The sequence below is a fragment of the Tympanuchus pallidicinctus genome, unplaced genomic scaffold (assembly GCF_026119805.1).
Source record: "Tympanuchus pallidicinctus isolate F22 unplaced genomic scaffold, pur_lepc_1.0 scaffold12, whole genome shotgun sequence".
NCBI lineage: Eukaryota > Metazoa > Chordata > Aves > Galliformes > Phasianidae > Tympanuchus > Tympanuchus pallidicinctus.
This window is the reverse complement of record NW_026294637.1, coordinates 17718724-17735763: the sequence shown is the minus strand read 5'-3', so window position 1 is coordinate 17735763 and position 17040 is coordinate 17718724. Positions and strand designations below refer to the sequence as shown.

Genomic DNA, 17040 nt, shown 5'->3' with positions numbered 1-17040 from the left:
TCCCAAGCGACGTAACGGCCAATGGGAGGCGAGGGGGTGTGTCCCACGCGTTAGAACAAACCGATGGGAAGCGGGCGGGGCTCGGCCAGACAACTGCGCAGCCAATGAGAGGCGAGCGGGGCGTGTCGCCAGGCAACGGGGCCGGCCGTGGCGCGGAGCGATCTCGGTGTGCCGGCGGCGCGGAGCATCCGTCGCCATGCCGGAATGCCCGGAGCTGCACCTGGCCGGCCGCTACATCAACGAGGCGTGCGGCGGGTTGGTGTTCGAGGGCGGCGTGCAGCGCTCGGTCGTGGGCCGCGGCCCGGAGGTGCCGTTCAGCAGCGAGGCCTACAGGGTGACGGCCGTCTCCCGCGGCAAGGAGCTGCGGCTGACGCTGGAGCCGCTGGACCCCGGCCCTTCGCAGGCCTTGGTGTTCCGCTTCGGCATGTCGGGTTCGTTCCGGCTGTGCGAGGCCTCCAGCCCGCCCCGCCACGCGCATTTGCGTTTTTTCACCCGTGAGAGCCCCCCCCGCGCCCTCTGCTTCGTGGATCCCCGGCGCTTCGGCACCTGGCGGCTGGGAGAGGAGTGGCAGCCCGACCGCGGGCCCTGCGTCCTGCTGGAATACGAGGCCTTCAGGTGGGTGCCCGGCCTCCTGTCGCGGTGATGGGGACGGGAAGGAGGCTGGGCGGCTGGGGGGACGCGGCGCCGTGCGTGCCTCGTGCTGTGCTACAGGGAGAACGTGCTGACCAACCTGGAGGATAAAGCTTTCGACAAGCCCATCTGCGAGGCGCTGTTAAACCAGAAGTATTTCAATGGGATCGGCAATTACCTCCGTGCTGAGATCCTGTACAGGTGAGCTGTCGCGTCCCTGAGAGCACGGCGCTGCTTGCTGCTGTCCCTGCAGCCACACCATCGCACTGAGTCCAGCCTCTTCCAATGCAATATGTGAGCACCTCAGGCTGCGTCGGGCTTGAGTGTAACAGCTGGACTCTCTCAGGGCGAAGATCCCTCCTTTTGAAAAGGCCCGGACTGTGCTGGAAGCCTTGAAGCATCGGGAGCAGGTGAGGAGGAAAAGGTGGAGGATGCGTGGTGCTTTCCAGGCTGCTGTGCTTGGGCTTGGGGGCCCCTGCCCTTCAGTGCCATTATGGATTTGGATTTGAGCTCAGCAGTGGTGGCCCAGGGTTTGGGACAGTTTCAGTTCACATTGAGTACCTCACTGTGATGGGGCTGCAAACTGTCACCAGGTCCTCGCAGGGTTCACACAGCTCCTTGCCTCTGTCCCGCTGCTGTCAGGAGGTGTTTACTGCTCTGGACAGGTTTTGAAGTGTAATTGATTGAACCCTTCCTGCTGCCATCGTCCAGCAGCCACACTCAGGTTTCCCAGCATAACAGCAGGCATTTTCCCCTTGTAGCTTGCTGGCTGGGGTCTCCCTCATCAAGCTTGTTGTTGTCCTTGCCATAAACACCCATGTCAGAGCATGTCTGCTCCTCCAGTGGAGCAGCAAGTGAGCACAGCCGTTCCATAACAGCACACGTGTGGCATGCAATTGCACGTGGCTATGCCAACAAGCTGTGACAGCTCCTCAGGCACGTGCCTTCAGGTCAAGATGGTAAAGAGGAAGTGGCAAGGAAAGCAAATATAATGCAAGCTTGAAACCTCTGGGGAAAGCTGCAGCTGAACGTGTGGCTGGCTTGCTGTCCGTGTACTCTAATCCTGAAGCCCCAGGGGAAAGTGGGTGGTTGTTTTCAAGAAGTTTTAAAAACAACAAAGCACAACCTGAGGCTTCTTTTTAGCAAACTGCTCCTTTTTCATGTCCCTGTAGCTGTGCTAGTACTACACAATGCACAGCCTACAGCGTGGCCTGCAGATTGGCTTGTTGCCCTGGCAAGAGGCTGAGGGGGGATACAGGATTTGGATGGTATGGGGATGAAAAGGTCCAAGTGGGGTAGCTGGCAGGTTCTCTTCTCCAGAATTCTTCCCTGACATTGAGTAAGAAGCTGAAGCTGAAGCGAGATAACCCGGATCTCCTGGAGCTGTGCCACACAGTGCCCATGGAGGTTGTGGCAGCAGGTGAGGCTACAGGGCAGGGAGCTGAGGCTCTGGCTGGAGAGCACTTTCTCTCCATTTCCTTTCCCTTTCTTCCTTCCTAGATAAAAATCTCTTAGACCCTTCTGACTCGGATAACTATGCTGCCTTCAAGAACTGGCTGCAGTGTTACTTAGTGCCTGGCATGAGCTCCCTGCGGGACCGCAACAACAGGACCATATGGTTCCAGGTAAGAGTCTGGGGTCTCTGCTTGGGGCTGGGTACCCCTGTAACATCCAGCCTCCCTGGGAGGAGCCTTTCTCTTGTGCACTGCTTCCCCGAGATCACCGAGCTGTATCACTGGGCATCTCCCTTTCCCAGAGCCTGCTGTGACCACCGGACCTGTAGGTGGTAGTGACAGGGACAGAGCTGCTGAGAGACAGAGGGCAGCCTGAGCAGCAGAGGTGGCTGGGTGTTACCAAATGGCTTGGCAGCACTCTTCCTCCTTCCTGGGTGAGGTGCAGTGATGGGGCCTTGTAGAAGGAGCAGGGAGTCTCAGAGACAGACAGTGCGCCAGGTTCCTCTGGGTTTGAGGGGAGATGTGTCTGTTTGCTTATTCCTGTCTTGGCTGTGGGGTGCAGAAGGGTCTCATTGCTCCTGCTGGAAGCTGCTACAGGGTGCTTTTATGGGATGCTTGCTGGCGATCCCTGCAGAATGATGTTATCCCAGTCACTGCTCTGTCACCTTCCTTGCAGGGAGAGCCTGGCCCCATGGCTCCCAAAGGTGAGTGTCCTCCCTCCTCCCCACAAGACCCGCTCTTGCTCCAAGAGGGCTGGAGCACAGGGAGGAACCAGTCTGCTCACAGCCAGAGGAGCACAGTCCTACTTTGAAGGCGAGTGCTGCAGGTCGCTGGTTTGCTGACAGTCATGTGGCAGCTGGGTGGCACTAGGGGATGGAGCTTGCTGTGCCCGTGGCTTCCTAGCAGCCCACCAGCCTGCCTGTGCACAGCTTCTGCACCTGCAGGGTGATTTTCCAGGGCAGCTACATCCCCTTCCTTGCCTGCCAGGCTTGGAGCAGGAGGGCCAAACTCTGAGGCTGGGTGTGAACAGAAGCCTGGTGGTTCACTGTGTTTTGGGAAAGGAACAAATCTGTCGGGAGGGGAGGGGAACCACCTTGAATCCTTCCTACACCTGAGTTCCCATTCACTGCTCAGGATGGTGTCCTTTGTCCCCCTAACCTGAGCATGTCCTCTCACAGGTCAGAAGTCCCGCAAGAAGCACGCACACCTGAAGGCAGATCCTGAAGCTCCAACCCCCACGGTACGAAGTTTTGTGGCTGGTGAGACTGCTGCTGGGGCTACAGGCTGGTTCCTTTGCCCTCTCAGGCTGCTCCCACAGTCACCAAGTGATGCATGAATCTTCATGTTCCCCTCTCGTGTGCATGCTTCTGCTGCTAAGCCCTGGCTCTGTCCACCCAGGTCACAACACGTGCCTCCAAACGGCGTTCTGGGGGTGCAGAGAAGCCCCTGGAGCCAGCTGTGAAGGAGGAGGAAGAGAAGGCAGTGCCTGATGGGTCAAGGAAGGGACGTGCCCGTGGGAGGAAGAAAGTGGCTGCTGCTCCAACCTTATCTGAGCCAGATGTTCCTCCAGTCAGAGCAAAAAGAAACCGGACTTCAGCACGCAGAGGCAGAGGTGAGGCTGGTGGTCCCGTGACTTTTGGACCACGGAGGTGACAAAGGGCAGAAGAGTAATCAGGGCTCTGCAGAGCAGAGCCAGGCACCCCCTCACCTTCTGCCTTCTTGTTTCTCTTCCAGGTGCAGCTGCTGTAGTGTGAGTAGAGCACACTGCCTTCACACACCTCAGCCTTTGGAATCGTGTGACTGCTTCTGCTGTGGAGACACACTGGCCTGGGCTGCCTGGTGTTGCTTTCAGGCATGCCTGCTTGTAGCACTCGCTCTGTGCAGCACTACTGCTCTTGCAGCCTCAGGGATGGGGGCAGGCTGGTGCTCCTCCTCCTTCCTGTTCTTATATATATTTTTTTACAACCTTGCTTGTCCCTTGTGAGTGTTTCTAGAATCAGTTCCTCAGAGGGACCACTGATTGTGCATCGTGTCAGATTCTGACCTCTTCCTATACCTTAAATCATATTCCTTCTTCCTTTTTTTAATTGTTGCCTGGATCACTGAGAAAGCTGGTTTTAGATGATTAATAAAAAGTATTTTGTGTAAAAGTTGGTGTGCCTGCCTTCTCGTGCTAAGGCTAACCCCACCATGCCCAGCCTCTTTCCCAGGTAGGCTGGAGAAACCCCATCTCCAAAAGTAAAGGTAAGCACTGCCTCCTTAGTTTCAGGGGTAAGAAATATCCCACTGAGGAGGAAGGACACAGAGAGCAGCAGCAGCTACAACAGAGTGTTCTCATGTAATTTTGTCTTATTTGTGCCCCCTTCTGTCAGAGCAGTGCAGGAGACAGGAGAAGGAAGGGAAGAGAGGGGGCTGACTGCACACTGCTCTCTGATGGCTGGTTGGAGGTCTAGGGTAGATTTTGCTCTTCCCTGGAGCTGCTCAATATTGCACACTTCTTGGGAAATATTCTCACTGGACTCTGGTCAGCAGAAATGCTTGGTCCTTCTTCCTCTCTGGCCCAGCAAGAGGGCACTGGTGGCCAGGCTCAGTTCCAAGAGATGACAATGCACTTCCACCAGGTTACCTGGATGTGCCGTGGGGGAGACTCGGGCTGTGATTTGAGCTCCCAGTGTCGGTCCAGGTTATTGTAGCACCAGCATCACTGCTTCAAAACCAAGAGGATGGAGAGCACTTGGAATGGTGTGAAGGAAAGCTTCATACCCTGCTGCTCCAGTGGCAGGTGGCCCTTGGCTGTTGGCCTCTCCAGGAGGTCACATCTGGGGGGAGAAAACAACTGGTGAAGCTGAAGTGACTGAGCTGAGCTCCTGCCCAGCCACCCTGTGTACACTTACAGCATTGCCTCTTTAATGGGGAGGGAGGTCTGGAGCCAAGTGACAACTGTGCTGCCGTGTGCCTCGTACAGCCGGACCACCACAGCTTCAGGTCTGTCCTCAGCCTTTGCAGACACAACACAGAAACCTGAGTTCACACAGAGGAGATGGGAACATCCTAACCTACATCTTTATACCTCAACCAGACCAAAATGAGCTCAACTGAGCTGCTCTGCCATGCAGAACAGAACTCCGTAGCCACTCAGCCAATCCTGCCTGTCACCCAGTGCCGGGGAGAAAGCAGACCACACTGAACAAGCAGCTTCAAAACTGCCCCCTTTACCTCCCTGCTTCTTCCTGGGGGACTTGCCTGCTTGACAGTCTCCAAAATAACTGCAGGTGAGCTCAGAGAAAAAGCACTCCAGGCTGGACACGGCGCACAGCTGGCTGGGACTGCGTGGAGGGGGAAATTCAAGTTGTAGGCACACTGGATCACACCAGCATTCTGGAAGGAGCCTGCAAAACACGAACCTCCAATCAGTCTTTATGTACCAACAGCCAGAGATGGAGGCACCCTGTGCCTACCCGAGGCTCTCTGGAGCATCCTCTACTCTGGGTGCCCTCACAGTGTCCAACTCTGCTCATTACTCACCTTGATGAGGCATCACAGCGTAGGTGAACTGGTGGTGGGCAATATCTGCAGTGGCATCAGGGGACTTCGGTGCTCTCAGCCTAAGGAAAGAGATGGGACACTCCACAGGAACTTCTGCCACCCAACCAGAGCACTGGCAGGGCAACTGCCTCCCCCAGCTACTTTGGGTCTGGGTCCTGAGGCGGATTCTGGGACTCTAGACATGGTCCCAGAAGCTAAAATCAACCTCTGAAGGGTGGTTTCCTGTGAAACTTTCAGCTGGTAAGATTCAAAACATCCATTTTCTCTTAGCTTTGCATGCATATGTAACAGTGACATTCCATTCCCTTCCTTAAGTCTTCCTTCCTGGGGTGTGTTTTGGCCAGCAACAGAAAAATTACTTGGTGCAAATGTGGCTCTGTGCTCAATGGCATTATTTATGAGCGTATGCCATCGGAATTACATTATCTTAGTCAATTTTAATTACATCAGCTAACAAGTTTTAGAAGACAGCCACCCACTTAGGCTAATCACAGACTATTTCCTTATTAACTATGATCATTCAGGACCAGACGCTGCCCTGACTTGAAACAGACACCTCAGAAAGCACCTCCAATGACTGCTGCAGCTCCACCCTCACCCCACAACCCCACTCACAATGAGAGGCTGAGGACATTCCTGTGTGCTGATGCCCCGTATTTACAGTCATTCAGCACTGCCACCCCGAAGCCGTGCTCAGAGAGATCCATCCACTTGTGAGCCCACACCTGCAGGAGACACCAAAGGACATATCCATCACACAAAGCCTGCAGGAAAGCAGTCATCATGGGACCAGAGCTCCTCTCACCTCAAATCGGGCCCAGTCCCAGGATGTGTTCCAGTGCGTTGGCCGCTGCAGGTGCCCAAATTGGATTTCATAGGTAGCATTTGTGCTACGGACCTGCACTGGGAACTCCACCTTCAGGAACTTGTGAGATTCCTTCCAGTCAACCTAAATGCAATAGCAGAAAGGCATTGCCATGGGCTGACGGGCAGAAATTGCACTCATCTTCCCCTGACCAGGTACAATACAACAGCCACTAAAGACTGCAAGCAGCAGAACTGATTGATTTCATCCACCTTCTCCCTCAAGAGACCTCATTCTGAGACTACCTTCACCTTTTGCAGAGGACAGTAAGCAGTGGGGACCCCGAGAGCAGAAGATGGGGAATAAAACTCAGAGCTAAGGTTCAGCTCGCCAGGGAACACAGCAGCCACTAGTCTCACCTGGGTCTTGAAGCAGATGTATGGGCACATGGCATCCAGGATGATCTCCTGGGTTAGGGTGCTGCTTTCCCCGACCCGCAGAGAGAAGGTGGCGCTTCCCCGCAGGCCCCCTGCCAGGGTGATTTCCAAAGGCTTCAGCAGCGTTGTCACTGGCTTCCTGGAGACAGGGGTAAAGGCAGAGCTAGTCCCAGCCCAGCAGATCCAGGTTCCCAAGTCCCAGGGCAGCCTCACACACAGCAGATGCTCGCTTCTACAGAGTGAACGCCCCAAGATGGGAGAGGTGCTGAGATCTGGCTACAGCTAAAACTGACAGGGAGGTGAGAACTTCCAAGCAAAGCCAAAACTGAAGTGCTGCAGGCAGTGCTGCTCTACCTGGTCTCCAAGTGATAATCCATCACGTCCCAGGCGTCCCAGTACAGGGGAACATCATCAAAGAGTGCAAACTGGTTGGCACGGCAGCCATCGGCGACTGACTCTCTGCAACAAGGCAGAACAGAGAAAAGCAGCTTAAGAAGAGGCAGCGGTGAAGGGCTCACAGTGAGGAGAAGGCCTGAGAGAGGTTATAGGATCCCAGATGCAGGCAGCAGGTGAGAGACTCACCTCTCAGAGTGCACCAGCCGAAGAGAGGTCAGGCGCCCCGTGGCATCCAGGCAGACTGCAATCAGCCCATTCTTCATGGTAATGGAGCCATCCTCCTGGGAGAAAAGAACAAACACATTGCACAGACTCATGCCTTCAGGAGTTGAGGGAGTGTGAAGTTCACAGCTGTAGAACTGGATCTCCAGGTCAGCCTTTGAAGCAGGTACCTCAATCTGAGGACAAAGGCAGTGATGCTTACCTGCTTGATCACTGCCACAGGCTGAGGGGGCAGCAGCGATTCCCTCACTACAGCATAGCCCATGCTGGGAGCTGTCACCAGGGCTGGAAAGGAAAGAGGTTTTGTTTCAGCACCTTCCCCAGACCCATCCTTAAGTTACACCGTGTCACCCTGGTGCTCTCATGTTCACCCCCTCCTCTTTATTCGTCATTTGGGGACAATCTGAAGTGGGAATCAGTAAACCCTCTCCACGACAGGGAGAGGCAGAGTAATTCTTTGCAGGCTGTCCCTGCCACTGTAAGGAACCACGATGCACGCTCTGCTTCTGAGTGAGACATACCTAAAGCCTCTGTTCCAGCTGGCTCAGTCCTGGAGATCACCTCTGTCCGCTCCCAGGGCAAAGTGTTCAGCACAACAGTGCTCTCAGCACCCCCAGACCTGAGCTGCAGCAGTTCTCCACATAAGGACTGCAAGGCCTCCTCCTGCAGGCGACTGCCAGCCCTGCGGATCTCTGAGCAAAAAGCAGCCCCAGTTGGACCCAGGCAGGCAGTTTCTCACATCAGAGAACTTCTGTGAAAAGTACCTATGCTGTAACTACTTCCAAGCTACAATTACTCATTATTTTTAGTATTAATTACCATTATCTATTAAGCAAAGCTTATGATTGTTCTTATTGACTTTATTACGAGATTACAGCGAGCCACATCAGTTCAATTGGAAAATTGCTGAGCTGTAATAAAATAAGCAATTGCAACTGCCTGTGGGCAGACAGGAGCAGTCCTCAGCTCCCACCTTTGCTAGTGCAGAGAAGTCAGTAACTCAGCATGTTTTGCTCATTCCTGGTTGAATTTGCCCAATTACCGACACATGCCTGACACTGTGCTGCACTGGTCTTGTCCCACGTTGCCAGGCAGCCTGAAATTGAAAGCTCTGCAACAGGCAGGACTCAAGGTGCTCCAATAGTAAGTAAGTGCCCTCCTGGCCCAACTCCCTGCTCACCTGCATAGTATTTTAGGGCATCCCTGACCACGAGCTGGATACAGCTGCCTGGTAACACGTCATGAAACTGGTTGAGCAGCAACAACCTAGAACACAAGAGAAACCACACCAGGAAGCAGGGAAGAGCATTAGGTTTGTTCTAGCTTACCAAGCCCTGTTTGCAAGATAGACAGACTTAGTAACTGTTCCCCATTAGAAAACGATGGGGAGTTTTTTTGCATAGCACACTTTAAATCCCCTTACATTAGGATAAGGGGTCATCTTTGCCAACCACAACCATGGGGATTGAGAGCTGACTCTTTCAATCTCTTGGGACTACCAGATATGTTATTGTACAAGTTCAGACCAGTCAAAACTGGCCAAAGATAAGTGTAGGCCGGAGATGAAATTTCCAGGCAGCACAGCAGTAAAAGTTTGGAGCTTCCAAAGGATTTAGAGTGAAGGTTTAAAGATTCCAACGAGAGAAGCAAGGCACTGAAACTCTTTCCCATTAAGTTCTCATCAGTTTATGGAAGAATTATTGTTTGCACAGCAGTCATGCTCATGCACTTCCTTACCTCCAGAGCTGCTGCAGCTGGCTAGCAGGATACTGGAACGTGCCACTCTGTGCCACAGCCAAGGTGCTCAGCACCTCCACGTCATGCAGTATTCGCTCACACTCCCGATTCCCCTTCTTTATCTGGTGCCAATCAGGAAGAGAAGGAAGATTCTTAGAAAAGCTGTAGCCAGGAATGAATCTCTTACACCAGCAAAAGCACAGATCCAGTGCAGGAAGGTTGGTTACTTGTAGGTGTCATGAGCTGCCATTACTAGCTTTCTTCTTTGGCCACAGATCAACCTGGCTTTCAGCTCTATAACCTCCAGCACGGGCCTCTGCTTAACCCCCAGGCCAGACTCCACTCACTTTTCTCCTCTTCTAATTCTTCATCCCTCCTCTGCAATGATCAGTGCCCCACTAAAGCACAGGACATGGCAGTTATTGACCAAAGAGGGTCTTGGCTCCCTTCTCACCCTGGAAGCAAGTCTAACTAAAGACTAACAGCAGATCTGCCTTTTGGAGTGCTGGCTGCAAGGTGGCTCCCAGAGCTGAGGCACAAAGGGCGCTACCCAAGCCCTGGAGCCACCTGAGCAGTAGCAAAGAGAGCTGAAAACAGCCACATTCCCTGAGGGTGAGGGATCCCACTGTCCCATCCATCCCACACGTGCAGTCACCTGGGCCTGGGTGGTGTATGTGCCGTTGTGCAGCTCCAGGAAGAGTTCTCCCACCCAGGTGCACAGCTGTGATGCCTCTTTCTCCAGGACAGAAAAGAACCGGTCAGGAGTGGAGATCTGAATCCTGTGGGAGAGAGGTACAAACAGCAATGAGCCAGGAGAGAAGTGCACGACACAGCTAGTGGGGTGCTCCCACCAGAAAGGCGTCAGTTCCAGAAATGAGGCTTCAAAAACCCCAACACACAACTAAAAGGGATGTGCAGGGGGACTCCTGGCTGCCCAGAGGTGCAGACCACTTACACTTGGAGAAAGGAGAGCACTAATTGAAGAGTGGAAACAGCCAGCTCCAAAATCCTCCCATACTACAAACTGCAGGCAGGAGGCAGAGTGCCACGGTGCAAGCTAGCTGAGGAGCAGCAGTTATTTGATACCTTGAACTGCTGCCTAATCATTTTTCCCCATGTCAAGCCCAGCAGCCCTTTGTCTAATCTGTATGTTGTGTACACAGCTGCTTCAGTAGAAGCAATGGGAGCCCATAGAGGCTGGGACAAGTGCTCTGTGTCTGTGCAAGGAGGCAGGAAAGGATCCTTCACCTTGGCAGCCCATCTGTATCACTCATCCTCTTCATCCTGTCCAGCATGTTTTGCGTGGGGCCACCTCCTCCATCTCCAAAGCCAAACAGGACAGCGCTGTGGTTCACACGTCCTTTGTCCCTGTTGTTCTTCACTGTTTTCAGCATCTAGAAGAAATGTGGGACAGCTGCAGTCTGTTGGTACCCAGCCCCAGCTCTCCTTGCTCCACACAAGAAGGTCAGCCTTGCCCCTCTTCTCCAGCCCAAACCTCAAGAATCAGGCACGGACACATCACAGAGGCAGGCAACTAACTACCAGGTTAACTAAAGGCCTTCATTTGGTAATCCCACTCCCTTTTCTGACAGCACCCCCTCTTAGAAACCTCAGACCTTGCCCCATGAGGCTGGCATTGCACTTCACATGCAGGTTTGGCAAGCTCACTTACCTCCTCCACTCGCCCATGCATCCCATAGGAGTCACCAGGGGGGAAATGGGTCAGGACTCGGGATCCATCAATGCCTTCCCAAAAAAAGGTGTGATGCTGCAGACATGCCAGAGAAAAGTACAGTGTCTCAAAGAGCCACAAAGCACCCAAATGTTGAAAGACAGACCATGATTCCCAGGAGTTCCCAAAAAACTCAAGCCAGCACAGGCAAGTGATCAACTCATCCCTTGCTCAGTGTTTCCAGGCTCCAAAACTCATCTCCCAGACCAAAGTGCACGTGGAGAGTGCAGTTCAACCACATCAGCACAGAACTCAGGCACTAGAAGCCCGTGCTGCCTTGCAAGCCGTGTCAGGCACAAAACCCAGCACCCAAGTCTCCATGGAAGTGCAGAGGGGACAAGCATGTCAAAAACCTGGAGGATCCACACTAAGCCTTCCCCTTCTCTCCATATCACAACTTAGAGAGTTTTTGGAAGAAAAGTCTCCCTCAGCTGAGCTAAGGACTGGTTTGAGCTGTGGAACAAATGGGTCCAGCCCTGCACAGAGACTCCAGCAACCCTATGTCCACCCCTGGGAAAAAGGGAAGCACAACTCACTGGGAAGGTGTTGACCAGGTTCCAGCTGAGCTTCTGTGTGAGGAACCGTTTGATCCCACAGCCACACATCAGCTGGGGCAGCTGGGCTGAGTACCCAAACGTGTCTGGCAGCCAGAACTGGGAGCAGAGGAAGAGAAACACAAGAGTCAAACTAGCCTGAGTTTGTCCAGGGTATCCTGGCTCTAAAGCCTTAATGCAGAGGGCAGACAAGATGTGCTAGATAAGGAGCAACTGCAGACACCTGCCAGACACCAGCAGATAATAAAATCAAGGCCTAGTCCTGTGCTAACTGGCAGGATATATGGGTGACTGGATATTCACTCATCACATCTTTAGTTCCAAATATCAGGCCTATGTGAGGCACCTGAAAATTATATCTGGAAGGCAAATCGGAGAGAAATCTTGAAGGATAGCAAGAGGTGGAAGTAGACCATGTGCAAGGAAAGCATGCTGCAAAAGAGCAAGTACCTCTGAGCAGATCTGGCCAAACTGCTGCTGGAAGAACCGCTGGCCCTGAAGGAACTGCCGCACCATGGACTCTCCACTGGGCAGGTTTCCATCCTGGAAGCAGAGCACAAGGAGTCAGCATCCTCTCTTGCAACACGTGAGCCAAGCCAGGCACAGGAGAAGCTTCCAGCCCACTCCCACTGCCACCCTGCCCACCGAGGATCTGAACACAGCTCGGCACTGCAGAGGAGAGACAAAAAGGTGCTGTGAGCCAGGCTCGCCGTGCTTCTCACCATTTCCACCCAGGTGCCTCCAACAGGGATGAACTGCCCCTTTGCCACGTAGTCCTGAATCTGGGCATAGAGTCCAGGGTACCAGCTCCGCACCCATTCGAATTGCTGTGCCTGTCAGAGCACAGAAGTCAGCCCCAGCTCCCACCACGTTGCTCCACACCAAAGTTCCTGCTCTCTGGAACCACACAGGACCCTGGCCACCCCCGTCTCGTTTGGAGTCACACTGCATGCCACAAGCAGAAGAGCTTCTCAGTGAGCTTGGCGCCGATTCTTTGTGCTGCTCAGAGCAAACCATCCCACTTCCAATCCTCAGGGCTGCCGAGGGCTGCAGTGACCCCTGGGGTTTGCAGTGACCCCATCCCTCCAATTCAGGAGAGAGATGGCTCACCTGGGAGCAGGCAAAGGTGAGCTCTGGGTTGTGCTCCATCAGACGGATAACCGTGACCCAGCTGCGAGCACATTTCCGGATAGTCTCCTCATATGGCCACAGCCAGGCTGTAGAGACAGACACAGGGCCCTACCATGGTTATTACTTGGCACAAGCACCATCCCTGGCTGCCTGGGTAAGGCAGACTCCCTCGGGAATGGGGACACACTTTCAAAGATCAACCAGAGAAAATGCACCACAAAATGCTATCGTTTGACTGACGTGCCTGACAGCACCACGGTCTGGGGCCTTTGCTGCCTCTCTGCTGAAACTGAAGTCGTCTCCAGGGACTGGAAATTGAGGGGTGATGTCCAAAAGGCAGAAAACAGTGCTCTGTAACTCATCTCCCATCAGCAGCCCCATCAGTGATCCAGACCACACAGCTAACCAGACGCACACCCCTCTGCCTCACCGCCCTATCAGACCAGCTGTGTGCTAGCACAGAAATCCCTTCTCCTTTCCCTCAGGGCTCGGCGCCCACAGCCCAAGGGCAGCCAGCACTGCCATCCTGGCCAGTAGAGAGGGAAAGCTGTACTGCTCTCACCGGAGTCAATGTGGCAGTGCCCCATGGCGTGGATAGTGTGCTGGCTCTCGCCGTTCCTCTGGCTGAAGATCGCTGCAGCCAGCTCACGGGCAGCAGGGAAGGTGGATGGGTCCTTCACATCACACACGTTGACAATCTGGTTGGCAGCATACAGGGCCTGGAAGCTCCTCTGGTTTTCCTCCCCGAGGAGCTAAGGGGTGGGAGGGAGGACAGCTTGATTCTGAGCACTCTGGCCAGTATGGATACATCTGTCTCAGGCAGAACCTGCTACCTCCTTCCAACACCTGACTCTGCCAGTGGTTTCAGGCAGACACCACGTCCCTGCTTCACAGATAAAACCTTGTCTTTGCGTGTGTTTCCCTAAAGCCAAATTACACATACACTCAACACCAGAGGGCTCTGGCCTAACAGACTCTGCTTTAAATCAGCAGGTAGATGCAACAAGCACCTGTGTTGTCTCCTCATTTGGATTTATCATACTGCAGACAATGTCAGTCATGCCAAAACAGAGGGAGCAAATACATTTTCCTCTGGGGCCTCCTGGTGGGAGGAGACAGGTCTTGGGACATGGAAGAAGGGGATAAAACGTAGAAGTTGTAGGAGGCAGAAATGCTGAGAAAAAGAAAGTGAAGGAGCACACAGACCTGGGCCATGTCCAGAAGTATTTCCAGATCCACCAGCAGCTCGTAGACATCTCTGTTGAAGACCACCAACTCAGCCTTGCTCAAGGTGAACTTTCTGTCAGGGTCCGGAGGGGCTATCATGGAGCCCTCGCCAGCCCCAAAGAGCCCATTGCAGGCCAGCTCCACGTACAGCGTCAGACTGCAGAGAGCAGAAGGAAACCATCAGGAAGCAGATGACAAGTGACCCCTGGGGTCAGATTACTCAGCTGGCAAAGCCCATTCCTACCCCCCGGCAGGACCAACCCAACTGAACTTCTGACAGATACACTTAGAACCCTGATGCAGGCTTGAGTATCGCACCCCAGCTTTGGTTATTTCACCACCAAGCTTCCCCAGCAGCACAGAGTTTGGCCAAGCTGCCCACTCACCTGTGGGGCTCTGTCTCCTTCAGGCTGCTTGTCAGTACATAGCTGGTCTTCTCGCCTTCCTTAGTCAAACCCTGAAGGGGAAGGCAGCACATTTAACCTACATTTGCACAAGAACACGACAGCAGGCTTTACAGAGCTGCTGGACAGACAGAACGCCACAAAGCCCTGCTGGATGGAGGGCTGTGGTCCCACGTGTCATAGCACAGTGCTTCCCAAAGGAGTACTAGACTACCAGCAGGCCTGACTGTCAGGACTGAACTCTGGATACAGCCCACAGACCCTCTGTCCATCACGAAGCAAAGTAAGCAAACCACAAGTGTCACCCTTTCTCCTGCCCCACACGCCAGCCTCTTTGTGTGGAGCCAGGAGTTGGACTCAGTGATCCCCATGGGTCCTTTCCAATTTTGGATATTCTGTGATTTCATAACTGCCCCTCTCTGCACTGAAGCTTTTCACGTATTTAAAGACTTCTCAAGCAGCTCTGGTTTATTTGTTAAGGCTGAACCACAGCTATAAATACACTTCATGTTTTCTTTCATGACCACATTGTCTAGACCGCTTGTTATTCCTGGTTCTCTCCCTTTGGTCCTTGTGTTATTTCTCCCCAACAACACAAGCAGACATTACTCTGAGGCACATAAAACTAACAGAAGGGGATTCCTACTGCTCCATTAGAGAGGGCTGAGGGAGATGACTCCTCTGAAGACAGCAGAATACCTGGCATAGCTGGCATACACCTGACCCACCCCTCCTTACCTGGACCGGCTGGGCATCTCGCCACACCATGCCTTCACCATCGCTCTCCCAGACAAAGTGCACCTCCTGTCCTGCCCATGCTGGGGGGATGCTCAGCTCCACTCTAAACCAGCAGGTCTCCCACCTGGAAAAGAACACAAGGACACCTCACCCACTGCTGAGACCTTCCCAGAGAGAAACCTCGTGCATTCTGAACCTCTGTGGGCAAAAAGCAGCAGGGACGCCACGCAAGCGCAGTGTGCTCAGTGCAACAAAGCCATCTGTCTGCACAGACATGCTTTAACCAGCTCCCTGCGTGGCTGTCAGTGACCCAGCATCAGTTCAAGGAGGACACAACACGTACACAGAACAGTCCTGTCCCATTTAAATGCACTGGGCCTCCCCTTCCAGCAAGCTGTCTGCCCTTTAATCACACTAAACTTCTGGCTCATGGCACTGCTGTGGGTTAGAGGTGTAGCAGCCAGCCAAAAACCCAGCCAAGTGGGGTGAAGATCTCTGAGCAATCCATAAGGTAATGAAACCCGAGAGGACGTGCTTTGATATGAAATGATGGTGATACAGAGCTGGGAGGAGTGGCTGACACACCAGAAGGCCGTGCTGCCATTCAGCAAGACCTGGACAGACCGCTGAGTTGGGCAGAGAGGAATGTGATGAGCCTCAGCAAGAGCAAGGGTATGGTCCTGCACCTCAGTAGGAACAGCTGCATGCACCCATATAAGTTAGGGACTGATCTGATGGAAAGGAGCCGTGAAGAAAAGGACTTATGGGTTCTGGTGGACAACAGGCTGGATCATGAGCCAGCAGTGTGTCTTTGTGGCCAAGAAGGCCGATGATATCCTGGGCTGTATCACCAAGAGAGCACCCAGCAGGTGGAAGGAGGTGATCCTGCCCTTTGCTCTGCCCTGGTGAGGGCACACAGCCAGTCTGGACTACCCAGTTAAATAAAAAAAACCAGGGAGATCTTCTTTGTGGGCCACAAAGATGACCAGGGCTTAGAGTGCTGCCTGTACAAGGAAAGGCTGAGAGACCTGGGACTGTTCAATCTGGAGAAGAGAAGGCTGAGTGATGATCTCTTAACTGTTAAAAATATCTAATGAATGGGAGTCAAGTGGACGGAGCAAGGTTCTTTTCAGTGGCGTGCAGCAGTCAAACAGGGGTCAATAGGCAAAAACTGGAACACGGGAAGTTCCACACAAACAAGAGGAAGAACTTCTTTATGATAAGGGTGACAGAGCACTGGAACGGGCTGCCCAGAGAGGAGGTGGAATCTCCTATGGGGATATTCAAGACCCACTTGAATGCCGGCCTGCTGTAGGGAACCTGCTTTAGCAGAGGGTTGGACTTGGTCTCCAGAAGCCCTTTCCTGGATGCACAGCCGTTACCACGACTCTCAGCCCTGATGGCAGCAGGCGGGCAGCTTCACCAAAGCACACAGCAGGAGGGGCACACGGCGTCACGGCACAGGTGCTGACAGCCCGTACTCACGTGGGCCCAAAGGCGTCCCCCACTCTGGCCGGCCTGAACTCCTGCACGACGGCCTCGCTGTAGGGGATCCGCCGTGGGGTCTGGAAGCAGGAGAGCGAGGTGGGAGTGCAGCTGTCCCCATAGAGCCTGTGGGCAAACGTGGCCGGGATGTGGTGAGCTCAGACAAGGGCCCCCACCCCACAACCAACTCCTCATGACACCGAAGGAATAACAGCCGCCCACCCGAGGCCGGGCCTCTGTGCACTGAACCACCTCGGCTCTTCCCTCGGAAGACACACCGAGGCGAGGCCTCTCCCGAGCCGGCAGCACCCGGAGGACGGGCCCTCCCGCGGCCCACCTGCCCCGCAGGTTGCAGTCGGTGAAGTAGGTGGCGGACACGAACTTCTCGACGCGCTCCAGCGCCGTACGCCGGTGCTTCAGCATGGCGGCGCCCAAGCCGCTACTGCGCGTGCGTCTCCGTGCCGCCCGCCCTGCGGCGGCTGGATGCGTCGCGCATGCGCAGAACGCGGCACAGAGCTGAGGGGATGCGGCCGGGCTGGGGT

At 54.1% G+C, this 17040-nt stretch overlaps 2 protein-coding genes across 3 annotated transcripts; one reads left to right on the top strand and one right to left on the bottom strand.

Annotated features, from left to right (window-relative positions):
• Positions 1-106: 106 nt before the first annotated feature.
• NEIL1 (nei like DNA glycosylase 1) lies at positions 107-4234 on the top strand. The gene is made up of 9 exons (XM_052671981.1): positions 107-615; positions 712-831; positions 977-1040; positions 1951-2050; positions 2131-2255; positions 2761-2788; positions 3263-3324; positions 3483-3696; positions 3819-4234. The coding sequence occupies exons 1-9, from the start codon at positions 197-199 to the stop codon at positions 3836-3838; spliced, it is 1152 nt and encodes a 383-aa protein (XP_052527941.1). The 5' UTR covers positions 107-196; the 3' UTR covers positions 3839-4234.
• A 169-nt stretch (positions 4235-4403) lies between these two features.
• MAN2C1 (mannosidase alpha class 2C member 1) lies at positions 4404-16961 on the bottom strand. Of its 2 annotated transcripts, XM_052671979.1 has the most exons (27): positions 16836-16961; positions 16499-16624; positions 15014-15137; positions 14258-14328; positions 13851-14028; positions 13655-13765; positions 13207-13396; positions 12624-12730; positions 12236-12346; positions 11964-12056; positions 11496-11612; positions 10900-10995; positions 10476-10621; positions 9883-10006; positions 9228-9349; positions 8671-8756; positions 8012-8182; positions 7693-7775; positions 7455-7549; positions 7227-7331; positions 6855-7011; positions 6436-6579; positions 6246-6355; positions 5610-5689; positions 5328-5473; positions 4979-5082; positions 4404-4903 (listed from the first exon to the last, which is right to left on the bottom strand). In XM_052671979.1, exons 1-27 carry the CDS (start codon positions 16919-16921, stop codon positions 4786-4788), a joined length of 3201 nt encoding a protein of 1066 aa, XP_052527939.1. In that variant the 5' UTR covers positions 16922-16961; the 3' UTR covers positions 4404-4785. The 2 variants fall into 2 exon arrangements, with proteins under 2 accessions (XP_052527939.1, XP_052527940.1); XM_052671980.1 differs by lacking the exon at positions 13655-13765.
• Between the last annotated feature and the right edge of the window lie 79 nt (positions 16962-17040).